General features: G+C 36.6%; 1 protein-coding gene across 1 annotated transcript; it reads left to right on the top strand.

Annotated features, from left to right (window-relative positions):
- Positions 1–2,494: 2,494 nt before the first annotated feature.
- Positions 2,495–8,454, top strand: diablob (diablo, IAP-binding mitochondrial protein b). The gene is made up of 6 exons (XM_058416386.1): positions 2,495–2,633; positions 3,652–3,781; positions 4,343–4,462; positions 4,559–4,669; positions 6,387–6,483; positions 7,516–8,454. The coding sequence occupies exons 1-6, from the start codon at positions 2,596–2,598 to the stop codon at positions 7,710–7,712; spliced, it is 693 nt and encodes a 230-aa protein (XP_058272369.1). The 5' UTR covers positions 2,495–2,595; the 3' UTR covers positions 7,713–8,454.
- The last annotated feature ends 8,347 nt before the right edge of the window (positions 8,455–16,801 follow it).

Genomic DNA, 16,801 nt, shown 5'->3' on the forward strand with positions numbered 1-16,801 from the left:
ACCTGACTGAACCTGATCCTCAGTTCACTAACACACACTAACACGGTTCTACATCAGGAGCAGCTGCACACAGGAACAATTAGCCCTCACCATATTATAACAAAGCTACATCACTGGAAAACACAAACACAAAGTAAAATGTAGTGCTATCTGACTCTAAATCAACAGTATACTATAGCTAAATACCTGAGAACAGTGACTGACCACCAACACAGAACCATGCTGAGACTCAGTGCACATACACTGGCCATTGAGACAGGCTGCTATAAGACATTATGGATCCCTACAGAGCAGAGAGTGTGCACACAGTGCAACGACACCACAGTGGGGACAGAGCTGCACTTACTAAAAGAGGTTCAAAAAAATTTACACACATTTATGTGAAATATATTTCAGAAAATTTCAATTAACCCACTCTCACTTCTCCCTCCTGCTCGACACCGTCTTATTGTCCTATTGGGAGAAATAAAGAAGATAGGACAGTTAATATCTGCCTGCCACAACCCGAGAGACAGTCAGTAAACCACCCAAACAGACAAACACACAGACATACACAATTCATGGTATTGATTTTTCAATTCGATCATATCAAGTTCCTTATTTGCCATAATGCTTTAACAATTGTGTACATATACACTTACCAGGCATAACATCATGACCACCTGCCTAATATTGTGTTGGTTCCCCTTTTGCTGCCAAAACAGCCCTGACCCATCATGCACTGTGTATTCTAACACCTTTCTACAGTCCTGCTCACCATTATTGGCACCCTTGATGGTTATGTAGATAATGTGGAATATCTCCTGAAAAAGTTAATCAAGTGAAACAGCTTTTTTTCTACAGAGAACTTGTGTATGATACAAAAGAGCTGATAAACAACAATTAAAAAAACAATAGGAGAAAAAAAAATGAAAAACTTAAAGCTTGCTGTGACACTGGTATTGGCACCCTTTACTATAAATCAGTATGGAAATACATTTTGATTCACCTGTGGTAAATCACAAATGAGAATCACCTGTGATAAATTGTCCCATTGACATAAATTATCCACTCTTCGAGAACTCTTCGAAGGTGCAAATGGTGGAAAAAACACCACGTCTAACATCCAAAGACCTGAAGGCCAACCTGGAACAGTCTGGGGTCATGGTTTCAACAAGTACTATACGCTGCACACTAAACCAAGCAGGGTTTCATGGGCGAAGGCCAAGGAAAACACCAATCCTGAAGAAAAGACATAAAAAGGAACGACTGGTCTTTGCCAAGGAGTACCTGGACAAACCACAATCCTTCTGGGAAAATGTTCTGTGGACAGATGAAACAAAAATAGAGCTTTTTTCAACGCGCACCAACAGTTTGTTTACAGACAACGCAATAAAGCTTATAAGGAAAAGAACACAGTACCAACAGTTATACATGGTGGAGGATCCACAATGCTGTGGGGCTGCTTTGCTGCGTCTGGTACTGGAGGCCTTAACCGTATCACAGGAATCATGAAATTAGAGAATTACCAAGAGATTTTGGAGCGAAATCTCCTACCTAGTGTAAGAAAACTTGGTTTGAGTTGAAGATCATGGGTCCTCCAGCAAGACAAAGACCCAAAGCACACATCCAAAAGCACGCAGGAATGGTTGAAAAGGAAAAAATATTTCAAAAAGCTTTTAAAATGGCCAGCAATGAGTCCTGATCTCAATCCCAGAACCCTGCAAACATTCAAGAGCTTGAACAAATTGCAAAGGAAGAGTGGGAGAAAATAACAGCAGAGAAATGCAAGAATTCACTTCAATTTCAATTCAATTTATTTTGTATAGCGCCTTTTACAATGAACATTGTCTCAAAGCAGCTTTACAAAAGAAGAAAACAGAGATGCTGTTTTTTGTCCTGTTTCTTCTTCGAAATTACTACATGCAAGTTGAAAAACAATGTTCTTTGTTTAATTACTTTGGACCTCCATTTAAAAAATCCTGATGATATAATTTTGGTACATTGTCATTTATTCCTGAAGATATTGCACAGGTTATGCATAAAATGAAGGGGTGCCAATAATGGTGAGCAGGACTGTATCAGAACCAGCATTAACTTCTTCAGCAATTTGAGCAACAGTAGCTCGTCTGTTGGATCGGATCACACGGGCCTGCCCACGTGCATCAATGTGCCTTGGCCACCCATGACCCTGTCGCCGGTTCACCACTGTTCCTTCCTTGGACCACTTTTGACAGATACTGACCACTGCAGACCGGGAACACCCCAAAGAGCTGCAGTTTGAAATGAAAGTGTTGAGCAGCACAAAGTGTGTGTGTGTGTGTGTTACTGGTCACTGAGAAATTATTATTATTATTGTTGTATTATTTTTAATTGGGATTGAAGGTACATTATCTGAATGAATTCAAAGTTTTAGTAAGAGTGGGAAAGTCAAGGAGCTGTATAGTTTAATAAAATAGTTTCTGCACAATGAAGCAGAATTAGTCATTTATTTTTCTCAGTCATGATGAATGACTCAATGAGTCACGATTAGAAAGAGGAATATAAAGCTGTTTTTATCCTGTCCTGCAGGCGGCGCAGTCCTGACCAGCGGTCACTTCTGTTCTTCACTTCAACATGGCGCTGTACGGGAGAAGAGCTCTTTCTCTTGGACGGTATGTGTTTCTTATTTATTTACACTCGTGATTACAGGTAATGTTCTGTAACATTTAACAATATTCCTGAAACATGTCAGAAATGAGTCGAACAGCAACATGTACACAGCTACCTGAGTGGAAATAAAGCGTGGGGTTTGTGCGTTAGTGGACTTTATGTCACCTGGGCTTTTGGGTGTTTTTTTACTGTATAGAGATGTTGTAGTTAAACTCTACTGATACTCAAACCCTGAACCTGAGCGTTTATTAAACTTTAATCAACACCATTACTTTAATCCAGCACAAGTACGAAGATATACATTTATTACATTTAAACTTATTAAACTTCCCGATTTGTCTCAGCGTTATACGTCTTTTTTTTTTCAAAATCTTACACAGATCATTATTTCCATCATCATTAAGGCAGACCATCATTGATTTCTAATTAAAGGAAATTTATAACTTTTATCTTAAACTATCTAACTGATCACTGGGTGAGTTTTCCGGGTTAGCAACAGGCCACTCCCCCTGACAAGCGCTTCATGACGTCACGTCAGAGTTTGTTTTTGTATGCAAATTCCAGTGTGTAATCATTTCTAAGGAAAACGAAATCTATGAATCTTGGGGGGGTTCCAAGATGTTGTTTTGGTTCTAAATATATATCACATTAGAAAATAATCAAGTTTCATTAGAAATAATCAAGTTAAGTAGAAATGTAATCTTTCTGGTTGTACACTTCCCATTTTTTGGCATGTGCTAGGTGACTGGTTATTGGTCCATCAAGAGCAAGGCTCTTAACCCACAACTGCTCAGTTGTATAAAAAAATGAGATAAAAATGTACATTGCTCTGGATAATCATAATAAAGGCAAAATGCCAGAAATGTAAATGTTTTTGTGTATGATGCAAAAAGGACAGCATGAAAAATCTAAAAGTCTAAACCCCTTTCTTGACTTTAGAAAGCCGCCGTATTTCAAGGCTGACTTTTGTTGAACTAGTACTTACAACATCGTTCTTATTGTCGTGGTTTTTGTGCGTAGCTGTGCAGTTCGCTTGCTGAGCACTGCCATCAGGACAAGGCAGGTACACTTCACACTGCCTTCAGTCATCAGGAGGAACTGGATTTCAGTCGGCATCTCGGCAGGCCTGTGTGCCGTCCCCTTTGTACAGGTTTGATGTGTTCTCACGAATTCAGTTTATTGATAAACATCTGTTAACTTTCTGAAGAACAGTGCACCATGATGGCACTGAACAGAAGTGCCAAGTATTTCTCACATTTGAGTTTTAAATTCACATGGTATTGGTGTATATCTTGGTATAATAGGCTTTTGTAAGAGCCTTACAATCCATGTTAGTTATAATAGAGGTAAAATATTCAGGTAAATAACGAATGATTAACAATAGTGTTGAATGATGAACTATCAGGAAATAATGACGTGTATGCTGTATATGAGTAGTTACCTTCTATAGACTCATTCTCTTAATTAATATCATGACTTGCTGTATTAATAAAGATTATTTACATTAATAATGGTCTTTTTGTACACATTCAAGTTAACCCAATACTTAAGTATGAATACATGCTTATTTGTGCACCTTATTGTAAAGTTCTGCCATTAAATTTGTTGTAGCAGTAAGGTTAAACAGTAGCCCTCTGCTATTTGCATTCAAACATTAAATATAGATAGCAATTTCTCTGAATTAAAGTCTCTCTGCCATGTCTATGAACAGGACAGTGAATCCCATGAAGCCTTAATCCGTAGAGCCTCGTCTCTGGTGACCGACAGTACCAATAGTTTTCTGTCTCAGACCACACTGGCACTAGTGGACTCACTCACTCAGTATACTAAGGTATTTAAATGCACATTTTCAGATGAAACTTATTTTGTGACTTAAAGATAAAAACATAAAAGCATAAATAGGTCTGTGTGTATTTTCTCTCTCCAGGCAGCGCACACCCTTATAACTCTGCACAAGCGCTATGTGGCGAATATCAACAGACTAAATCCTGAAGATGAGAGCGCAGTGTGGCAGGTGATAGTTAAGAAGCGTGAGCAGGTAAAAAATTCCAAAATATTCAGAAAACCAAGTGCCAAATTTCTATACTGTCATTCACCCTACACACTGATATTAGTAAATATAAGTAAAATAAATGTTTAACACATCACGATTTTTCTCAGTAAATATATTTCTAAAGGTGCTATTGACATGAAATTTTCACCAGATGTTGGTAAAAACCCATGCAATCCACAATCCATGCAAAGAATTAACACATATTGAAAGTATTGAACACATTTACTGAAATTTATTTAATACTTCGTACAAAAGCTTTTGTTGGTAATGACAGGTTTAAGACGCCTCCTGTATTGCTCCATTCTTCCACACAAACAGTTTTCAAATCTTGAACGTTTTATGGGCCTTTTCTATGAACTCTGATCTTTAGTTCTTTCCGTAGATCGTCACCTGGATTTAAGTCAGGTGATTGGCTGGGCCATTCTGGTAGCTTTATTTTCTTTCTCTGAAACCAGTTGAGAGTTTCCTTGGCTGTGTGTTTGGGATCATTGCAGAAATGTCCACCCTTGTTTCATCTTCATCATCCTGGTAGATGGCAGCATATTTTTATAAAGAATGTCTCGGTACATTTTCCCATTCATCCTTCCTTCAATTATATGAAGTTTGCCAGTACCGTATGCTGAAAATCATACTATCAATTTCGGTCTCATCTAACCAGACTATATTCCCCTGTATTTCACAGGCTTTAACTTTTAAACTTAATGTTTAAACTGTAAACAAGCTTAAACATGTTTTTTCTTCAGCAATGGAGTCTTGCATGGTGAGTGTGCATACAGGCCATAGCGGTTGAGTGCATTACTTATTGTTTTTTTTTGTTTAAATAAATTGTACCTGCTAATTCCAAGCTCTCCACAAGTGCTCCTTGGATCTTGGACAACTCTTCTGATAAATCTCTTCACTCCTCTGTCAGAAATCTTGCGAGGAGCACCTGGTCGTGGCCGGTTTATGGTGAAATGATGTTATTTCCACTCCCGGATTATGGCCCCAACAGTGCTCACTGGCACAATCAGAAGTTTTGAAATCCTTCTGTAACTAATGCTGTTAGTATGTTTTGCAAAAACAAGGTTGTGAAAGTCGAGAGTTCTTTGCTTTTACCCATAATGAGATGTTTCTTGTGTGACACCTTGGTAATGAGACACCTTTTTACAGGCCCTCAGTTTGGACTGAACCAGCTGATATTAATTTGCACTGTTAAGGGGAGGGATTGCTTTCTGCTTTCTGATTACTGACTGATTTCGGCTGGTGTCTTGGTTTTTTGCGCTTCTTTTTCTTCATGTGTTCCCTGTGTCATTTCACATTATTACACAAAAGTTAATTTATGGACATCTATGGTTTGATTTCTTTGCATGTTTTTTTGTTTTGTTTTTTTACGAACATCTGGTGAAAATTTCATGTCAGTAGTGCCTTTAGAAATGTATTTACTGAGAAAAATGGTGATGTGATCAATACTTATTTTACGTGCTGTGACAGTAAAATTGCACAGTATCCTGTCATATTAGCTGCACATTGTGTGTGTGTGTGTGTGTGTTTGTTTGTGGTCGTTACAATGAAAAAGAGAGGACATCATGTTTGGTTCTCTTCTTCTCTCTCTTCTCTCCACAGTCCTGCCTATAATGATGAATCCCTTGAGCATGTATTCATTTACTTATTCAGATATATACTATTTTAATGAACTGATGTACAGTTTCTGAATTCTGATTAGCTCATCAAATACAGAGATGACTGCAAGCAATTTGAAGAATACTGGAGGAGTGCGGTTCGTCTGTCACGGCTGGCCACTGAAGCAGCCTTTAATGCAGGTAAGAAATGTCTTTTATCCATTAAACAAATTAACACAGTATTCATTTTGATACCAAGGTATTCAATTTAGTATGTGGACATCTGCCAGACAAAAGAAAGAGTAATTTATTAGAATGAGCATATTAATATAAACCTGTGCATTACTCAGAGCTGCTCTTATAGAAATTAAATCAACACCTACTGACCCATTAGAATTCAGAACTCAGCATTGAAAAACTACAGTCCCTTCTGAAAGTATTGGAGCAGCAAGGCCAGTTTGATTGTTCTTGCTACACAATAAAGATATTTAGGTCTGTGATCAGGAGATAAACACAAAACAATAGATCAGCTTTCATTTCCTGCCATTTACATATAGACGTGTTAAACAACTTGGAACATCATTTGGCATCTTTTGTTTAAGCCCTGACAGTTTTGGGGTGATCAAAGATATTGGAACGTGACTGGCTGGTGTTTTCTTGTTGCCCAGTTATGTCCTGTTAGATTAATTGATTGTTTAAACAATCAGACACACTCTGAAGATCTGCTCTGGGTTTGTGGCCTGGGTTTTGCTTTTGAAGATTGTGTTTTGTTGTTCAGAAGGATAAACCTGTATGAAGATCAATGAGTGGAGGAGGAGAAAAGCTTACATTTTGAAGCTGAGAAAAGAGGGAAAAATCTATTCAGAAATCAATCAAATATTGTTGTTTACGTGGTGATACCTAACTGTCATGATACTTTTACTTACCTAAAGATTGGGTGGTCTGTCATCTATTGTCTCATTTATTTTTCTAGATGTCTTTAGTGTATACACTATTTAGCAAAAGCGAAATAATTCACCTTGCTGTTCAAATACTTTTGGATATTGACTGATAGTAAAACACACATGGCTGCAGATGTGTCTGTTGCATCAGTCCTGCTTGGAAAACTTGGACAAAATTCCTTCAAGTGTTTTGTTTTGTTTTGTTTTGTTTTGTTTTGTTTTGTTTTGTTTTGTTTTGTTTTGTTTTGTTTGTTTTTATTTATTTATTTATTTATTTATTTTCTTTCCTTAGGAGCTGACCAGGCATCAGCCACAGCTGCGACTAACTTGCAGATAGCACAGTCTCATGTAGACGAGGCTCGACAGCGCTCCCGTGAAGCAGACCAGAAACTAATGGACAGCAAAGCGGAGTACAGCCGGAGGCTCCAGAGCACTTTACCTGTAGAAAACGAGGAAGAAGTCCCAGAGGCTTATCTGAGAGAGGACTAGTGATGAGCAGCATCATAAAGACACATGCAGCTCTTCATCTTCTCCAATCCAGTTAGGAGCTGCTTCTGTGTCTGCAATTTAGATGTTTTTGCACAATGTTTTTTAATAATGATTTTCTAATAAAAAAAAAAATGACGCAAGAAAGCATAAAAACAACGGCCAAAAGTAACAGAAGTAAAAAGCAGAGTAGGCAAGCCATTCCTACACATATTTCTATATTATTATTATTTCTTTTTTTATTTGTATTTATTTGTAATAATTTGGTTTAGAGATGCTATCAAATTCTAGTGTAGTTTAATTTCTATTATTAATTTTAAGAAGTCAGTAAATGTCAAAAGTGTCATTGATCTGTAAAAATCATTTTAGAAGAATCCCTAATATGTGATTTACAATGCCTTGAATTTTTACTTTGTCTCAGGATTTTTAGCTCTTCAAATGCGAATGTGGGGGTCAGTTGGAGGAAAGTGGAAGCCTCATGCTTTCAGTGCAAAACGGTAGAGGGCTCTAAATATTGCAAATGCTCCTTTAATGTGAGACTATTAACCTGAAATACTGTTAGTGTTTACTGAAGCCTTTACACTGTTTATTTGCTCTCTCTGTCTGTGAGGGAGTGAGAGAGAGAGAGACAGAAATCTTGGATTCTGGGCTCTTGTGAAACTCTGTGCTGTATATGCTGATGGAAAAAAAACTGTCTTGACGTGACATGTACTGCATTTTGTTCAAATTAAAGATGCTGTCTCAAATTTGAGCATTTATTTATTTTTTATATAAGTTGATCATTTTTGATATTCCACAATATTTAATTAATGGGAGAATGAAAAATATGTTTAATATGAAATCATCATTCTGGTCAAATGGGAACAGTTTTGCTGATCTGTCAAGTGTTTATTATTTTTTTTAATTTTGTGAATGTGAAATATGAAGTGAATTTATCCTATCTTACACTTTAATCTTTTTAGCAAGTTCAGACGAAACACTTCTGAAATGTTGGTACAGACTCGCACACTTTTTGGTTTTGGTGGCAAACGTGCATTAGGCATTATGTTTTCATCTGTGGATGTAAGATGTGTAATATTTTAAGAATGAGTTAGTGATTGTAAGACTTGTAATGAATTCTCATTGCCTCATTCTCTAACCTGTAAATGAACTGATTTGTAGTTGATCCAAAGAGGGTCAAGGTAACAGCAAAGTCAAATTTCTGAAATACTTTTTCGTCTATGCCACCCTTCCTGTTTGAAATCTAGTTTAAGGGTATTATAAGCATAACTATTCATAACAGTATGGATAACAAGATGGACTGGACAGGCAGGGGAGGCATTCATACTGTTGCTATCGAGTTCTATTTGTGTGTTGAAGGCAGCATTTACTTTGCATGCAATTGTTATAATTAAGTCATTATTTCTAGTCTGGTATAAGAGAGTTTTTAGGAATTCAGAAATCTGGATTTAAGTATATGGTTTTAGCTTTGTTGTATTATAAATTTACAAATACATACAGTATATATACAAGTCAGACAGAATACTTTCTGTTTTTTGCTTTCTACCTAAGATCTGATTAGCTACACTGCAGGATTGGTAATTAGCTGAATATCAGAATTCACAATGCTAAACTGGTAGCTCTACTCAAATGATTTAACCAAGACTTAAATTTCAGTTAACCAACATGTTATGAGATAAGAGGGGAATTGTGTAAGGTTTTGGATGAATGAATCCTTTACCACACTAAATTTCTTGGTAATTCTGATTTACAGCAGTCCACAAATAAAGCTCACAGCTGAGCTGTAAATGAACTGATCTGACAGCATTGTTGCTTAAGTGTTAGTATTAAGAGTCAACTGGATCTGTGTTTAGATTCAAGATTTAAGAGGCTTTATTGTCATTTCAACCACATATAGCTGACACAGTACATAGTGAAATGAAACTACATTTCTCCAGGACCTGGTGCTACATAAACATACAACATAAAGATCAAATACGAAAAAACAACACAGACCTAGGACCAAAGTTTTTGTCCTATAGCCACATAAAGTGCAAAGTATGCAACTAGGTGCAAACAGTGCAAAGGACAAGACAACACAAAAACAGGACACTTAGCGCTGAAAAAGAAAAGAACATGTATAATGAAATGGAATAAAAAGAAATGATGTACAGAGTATAGCATCGGTTGAGGTAGTGCAAACAGAAATAGGCATAAACATAAATATAAACATAGCAGCGTAATGAAATCACAGGGTTTGAGGTATAAGTAGGGAACAATATAAGTTGTGTGTGTGTGTGTGTGTGTGTCCACACAGGTGAAAGAGTGTGTGTGTGTGTGTGTGTGTGTGTGTGTGTGAGAGAGAGAGAGAGAGAGAGAGAGAGAGAGAGAGAGTTTTGCACACTTAGTAGTTTTGTACACTATAGTTTACTGTAGTGCTTCTTTTAAGTAAAGTAAGTAGTGAGTAAAAATGAACAAAAAACATGTAGTGTGCCCAATAATAATATCCCAGTACACAGTGTTTTATTGTGTTCTTCACTGGTGTTTTCTCATTTATATAGAAAAGAAGTGACTTGCTTCTTAAAAGAATTATGACTAGTGTTCAAGTGTTTACAGTTCACAGCGTCAAGGCCACGGTTTACCAGTGGTGTTTTATGTAAACATTTCTTTTACTCAAGTGGAAAAAGAAAAAGGCTGCTTGAAGTTGTTAAAGTTGGAGTGCATTTTCAAATTCCTTACTAACCCCTTACGTTAGAATGTGGAAAAGTACAAACATTTTTACCAAACATTTGATTTTGCTCATCTGGAAAATTGTTCACCTTTCACCAAGGAACTGAAAAACATGGAGAATGGAGAAAAGGAGAATAAAAATGGGGGAAAATGCCATAAGGGTTTATTTTGAAGTTGTTTTAAAGTTTTTTTTAGTGTAGGATACTGTGATTGCATGTAGCAACTTCAGTAAACTACTAGAAGCCATTAATTAATTACTTAAGACATTCGAATATTGTAGAAAGTATGTATTTTATGCATATATACATGCAAACGTGGACAAAATTGTTGGTACCCTTCCATTAAAGAAAGACTGAAATAACTTATAACTGTTTGGTATCATGGTATGCACCACACTGAACATGAAGCACAGAAAGCTAAGGAGAGAGTTTTCTCAGGAGATTAGAAGGAAAATGATAGAGAAGCATATTAAATGTAAAGGCATCTCCAAGCAGCTTGATGTTCCTGTGACTACAGTTGCACATATTATTCAGAAGTTTAAGGTCCACGGGACTGTAGCCAACCTCCCTGGACGTGGGAACAAGAGGAAAATTGATGACAAACTGAAGAGACCGATAATAAGAACCAACCAAATAGCCCTGAACAACAAGAAATTAGTCTAAGGTCAAGGTACATCAGTGTCAGATCAGACCATCCGTCACTGTTTGAGCCAAAGTGGACTTAATGGAAGACAAAAAAGGACAATTCCACTGTTAAAAGCAAATCATAAAAAAGCCAGACTGGGATTTGCCTAAATGCATATTGACAAGCCACAAAGCTTCTGGGAGAATGTCCTTTGGAGAGATAAGACAAAAACTTGAGCTTTCTGGCAAGTCACACAGATGTTCATAGATGGAAAAATGAAGGATACAAAGAAATGAACACTGTACTTACAGTGAAACACTAAGGAGACTCGGTTACATTCTGGTGCTGCTTTGCTGCATCTGGCACAAGGCGTCTTGAAACTGTACAGGTTACAATGAAATCTCAAGACTATCAAGGCATTCTGGAGCACTATGTGCTGCCCAATGGCAGAAAGCTTGGTCTCAGTCGCAGGTCATGGGTCATCCAACAGGATAATGACCCAAAACACATGGCTAAAAACACCCAAGAATGGCTAAGAACAAAATATTCTGAAGTGGACTTCTATGAGCCCTGATCTAAATTCTATTGAGCATCTGTGGAAGGAGCTGAAACATGCAGTCTGGAGAAGGCACCCTTCAATCCTGAGACAGCTGGAGCAGTTTGCTCACGAGGAGAGGACCAAAATACCTGTAGACAGGTTCAGAAGTCTCATTGAGAGTTACAGAAATCGCTTGATTGTAGTGATTGCCTCGAAAGGTTGTGCAACAAAATATTAAATTAAGGGTAGCATCATTTTTGTCCAGGCCAGTTTCATTAGTTTTTTTTTAATTCTACTGTTGAACCAATTTTAAATTGTTATTATATTGGTATTATTTAAAAGAATTTAAAAGCAATGTCTGCTTTTCATTTGCCATTTGTCAATACTTTTTTATTTATTATTATTTTAGTCAGTATCAAGTTATTTCAGTGACCATTGTGGGTTTATCTTTCTTTAATGGAAGGGTACCAACAATTTTGTCCACGTGTATATAGTACTTATTTAGAAAGGTTGGGAGTTGCACCCACTAAAAACTATGAGGCTGCATACTGTAATGTACACTCACTGACCAATTAATTGAGATTCCCTGTACATTTTTTTCAAAACTCTAATCAGTGAATCATGATCCAGCTGCACAATTAAAGTTGGGTGTTTTAGTAGACTGGTAACTAAAATCCCAATTTTTACAATAGTTGAACAGAAAAGCATCTCAATGCACTGTTCTAGACAGATTTCCAATGAAGTTCCTAATAATTTGGTTCTCGAGTGTGACTTGAAAGAACTGATCTTATGAAAGTGATGCCTTCCTTTTGTGTACATTTTTGACAGGAACAACTATTCTGTACCTTTAATTAATCTCAGCTCCCTTCTTCTATTTAAACTCTAGGCTGATGAGTGAAGATAATTCTACATAAACTTAATTTTTTAATTTATCATTTAATTCACCCTTCTGCTGTATGCATTTTCTCAACTACTGTCTCATGTTTCAGCAGATTTTGCTGAAGTTATTTCTATTGGGTCCTGATCAGTACTGCTGTTATATAGAACACCACACAATCAAGGTCATAATTGTATTTTAATGTAAGATCCCTTTTAATATTCAATTCAATTCAATTCAGTTTATTTTGTAAAAATAACTAATTAACTAGAAATAAGAATAAATTATTAATTATTAGACTATTTTATCCCTAATGAGCAAGCCTGTGGCAATGGTGGCAAGGAAAATATTGAATATTGAAACAATAATATATATGAAAAGTTGCTTAAAGTTGCTTAAAGCATTCTTGTCTGTCATGTTCCTGTTCACAGCTGTTCATATCTGAGGTGTAGGCCTACAGTACCTTCTGTCACAGCTAGCTAACAGACTATCAGTGTTGGCTACTACATTACCTTTACATTACATTATAGCTGCTGGTTAGATAGCCTGAGGATATATGGGGGGACGATAGAGCTTATTGTTTATAAATTGATTCCACAGGGACAATCTTGAAAAAAATTCATCAACGTTCATAAAGAATTGTGAGAATAATATATTCATTGGTAAAGCCTAATAGTGTAAATTACAATAGTAATAATAGTGATTCTGTGATTAATAGATTATATCTTTATTAGATATTCTGAACTACAAATTTACTTTAAAAACATGTTATTTTGCAGCATTTCGCAGCATCTTCCTTTCACAATTCCACAATAAACAATGTCTGTCCTGAAACCAGCCACTTGGAGGCACCAGAGACAGAAAAAGCTGAACAGGTCAGTGGAAATCCAGTCCAGAATCTCCCAATGGCCTGGTAGTGACTCAGATATATTAAAAACTCAAATCATGTAATGATACTTAAAATGTACTTCATTAACTCTGACCCCTTGAGTTTACTATAAGTTTATTAGTAGACATCGAATGAATCAATAAACTTCAAATAAAATCTGAAATAAACTGAGGAGTGCAACCTTCTTCTTCTTCTTCTTTTGGCTTCTCTGTTCAGGGGTCACTACAGCTAATCATCTCTCTCCACCTATCCCTATCTTCTGCATCCTCAACACTTACACACACTAACTTCATATCCTCAATTATTACATCCATATACCTATTCTTTGGCCTTCCTCTTTGCCTCCTGCCTGGCAGCTCCATGTCCAACATTCTCCTACCAATATTCTCACTGTCCCTCCTCTGAACATGTCCACCATCTTAATCTGGCAAACTGTGGAGTGCAATAACACATTTAAACTTATATTCCAGTGAAGATTTCCAGTGAAGAGAATAAATAAGCAATTTCTCAGAACAATATCAGCTGTGTGTTTAGTGATCACAGCCGTGCTGATATTCTGTACAACAGCACAACTCTATGCTGCTTTTACACTACAGTTCTCAAATAAGTAATTAATATTCTGGGGCCGAGGCACAATATCGCCATATTTTGTTCATTTTTGCTCCATGAACAAAAATAGTGCCCAAAGATAGCCACAGTTGGATAGAGCAGTGTGTGTTTCCATGCCAACACACAGATTGACTGACAGCCAGTAGTAAGAGTAGTAATTTTTAATGTAATGAACTTTTGCTAGAATGGGAGTGTTCTATAGAACTGTTGGGGAAAAAACCCTCTACACTATTTATTATAACTATAACAGTAAGTTTCATGTTTTTATCTGTGTTCACGTCATAAAATTCACATTCTAGTAATAGTTCATTATACTGAAACCGTTACTACACTTACTACAGGCTGTCAGTCAGTACGTTGGCATGGCAACACATCTTTTTATCCATCCGTCAATTATTGTAAACTATTTACATTTTTCATTGACAGAGTAAAAATGAACAAAATATTAAGCTATATTAAAATGTCTGGAAGGTCAGTTATTTGATATTATTGTCTTGTTTATAGACCTGTATAAAAAAATAAATTTTGGCCAAATCACATATTCAGTACTATAGCACCCTTAGTCATGAGATTTAAAAAAAAAAAAACAATCTAATGAAACTGGCCTGGACAAAAATGATGCTACCCTTATCTTAATATTTTGTTGCACAACCTTTGAGACGACCTGTAACTCTCAATGAGACTTTTGCACCCGTCTACAGGTATTTTGGTCCACTGTCTCAGGTTTGAAGGGTGCCTTCTCCAGACTGCATGTTACAGCTCTTTCCACAGATGTTCAACAGAATTTAGATCAGGGCTCATAGAAGGCCACTTCAGAATAATCCAATGTTTTGTTCTTAGCCATTCTTGGCTGTTTTTAGCTGTGTGTTTTGGGTCATTATCCTGTTGGAGGACCCATGACCTGCGACTGAGACCAAGGTTTCTGGGCAGCACATTTTACTCCAGAATGCCTTCATAGTCTTGAGATTTCATTGTACCCTGCACAGATTCAACACACCCTGTGCCAGATACAGCAAAGCAGCACCAGAACATAACCGAGCCTCCTCCATGTTTCACACCAAACAATTTTTTATACACTTTGCAATAAAAACCAGTTACATATTTATTGATTATAAAGTTCAAAAAACCACCTGTTAGACATAAATGTCTTACGTTTGTTGCCTTTAACATCATTTTATGAATGTTCACGTTTAGCCACGTTTCAGTCGTGCACACTCACTACATGTTTTGGCCACACTCGTCTATCCACACGTCATTCCTCTTCTTTTATTTTCCTGTCAGGTTTGTAGGGAGCTGGACATCACATTGTCAGTCCATTTATCATGTCAGAAGAGCTGTCTGTGTGCCTGTGTGTGTTTGTGTGGTCTTTGTTTATCACATTCCCAAGAGTGTAACACCTCCAGTTAATGACACACACACCTTCATCTTGATCCGAGGTTCAGAATGTGTGATACTGCTGGTATTTGAAAGGAAATGAAAGCCACATGGAAAAACAGCAGTTCAAGTAACTTTCTAACTGAGCTTAAAATGAACTATATTACATTAGAATCTTTGGTGACTGTTGTAATGCTGGCTACTCTAGAACTTTCTCAATGTTGCTTTTTACACACAATAATTAATTCTAATTAAAAGTCTAATTCTGCGTCTTTTGTGTTAGAAAAGACGCACAAAAGAAACTTTTGTGTTAGTTTTGGTTTAAGGGCCTTGCTCAGTCATTGATTACTGCTTGATTAGTCCTGCTGTCATGAACTGCAAAGAACAGCTTGAAGCTTTAAGATGGAGTTGTTAGAAGGAAAAAAGATGGAGGAGGTTGTTAAAACATCGACAAAGCATGGAACCTACTTAGGAGCACTTGTGAAATCCACCATAACAGTAGAAAACTACAGTACAATCCCAACTCTACCAAGATCACACAAAACAGAGTGCTGAAGTAAGGAGGGCAGTTTGCAGAGTAGTGTCCAAGAATCCAGCTTCACTGAAAGAGATACAGTGCTCACTGCCCAAAATAGGAGAAGCTGTGCAAACAACAAAAATTTTAATTTGCTTCAAAAGACCTTTTTTTTTTTTTTTTTTACATTTCTGGCATTTAGCAGACACCCTTATCCAGAGTGACAATTTATACAACTGAGCATTAAGGGCCTTGTTCAGGGGCCCAGCAGTGGCAGCTTGGTGGACCTGGGGTTTAAATTCACAACCTTCTGAGCAGTAGTCCAACGCTTTAACCACTAAACTACCACAATTCACACTAAGGGACCTCTGAATAATTGATTTTTATTTCTGAAGAAAGTCATTTTAAAAGTAATTTTTTTTTATTACGTTTTAGAATTTATATTCTGAAAGCTGCTTTGCTACAGTGTCCATTGTTAAACGCATTATACAAATAAAATTGAATTGAAAAGGAGCAGAAATAAATCCCATTCTGATGTGCTTAAATTTGATATTACAACACAGCAAAAAGTGAATTAGTCATTAGGGGTGAATTCTTTCTAGAGGCACTGTGAATAACTGACAGCACAGATAACTCACAGCAGAATGAGACACCTTCTGAACTTTCTCCATTCCCACATCCCACAGACATACTCCAGTGAAAGCTTGCCATGTTTAATCTTGAGTCCATTTTGTTTCACTATGTATTAAATTTAAAATATGTTATTTTCTGCTTTACTCTATTTTACAATGCTGAATGGTTTTTATAAATTTTTGCTGCATAAAAATGTTTTGCTTTGAGAGACATATTGTATTGTATTATTTTTATGTATTGTTACACCCATAACAAATCTTACCTATAATACCAGCACTGGGACGCCCATTAAATTCAGTCAGTGTTAAAAATACACTATCCATAT

The sequence above is a fragment of the Hemibagrus wyckioides genome, linkage group LG18 (assembly GCF_019097595.1).
Source record: "Hemibagrus wyckioides isolate EC202008001 linkage group LG18, SWU_Hwy_1.0, whole genome shotgun sequence".
NCBI lineage: Eukaryota > Metazoa > Chordata > Actinopteri > Siluriformes > Bagridae > Hemibagrus > Hemibagrus wyckioides.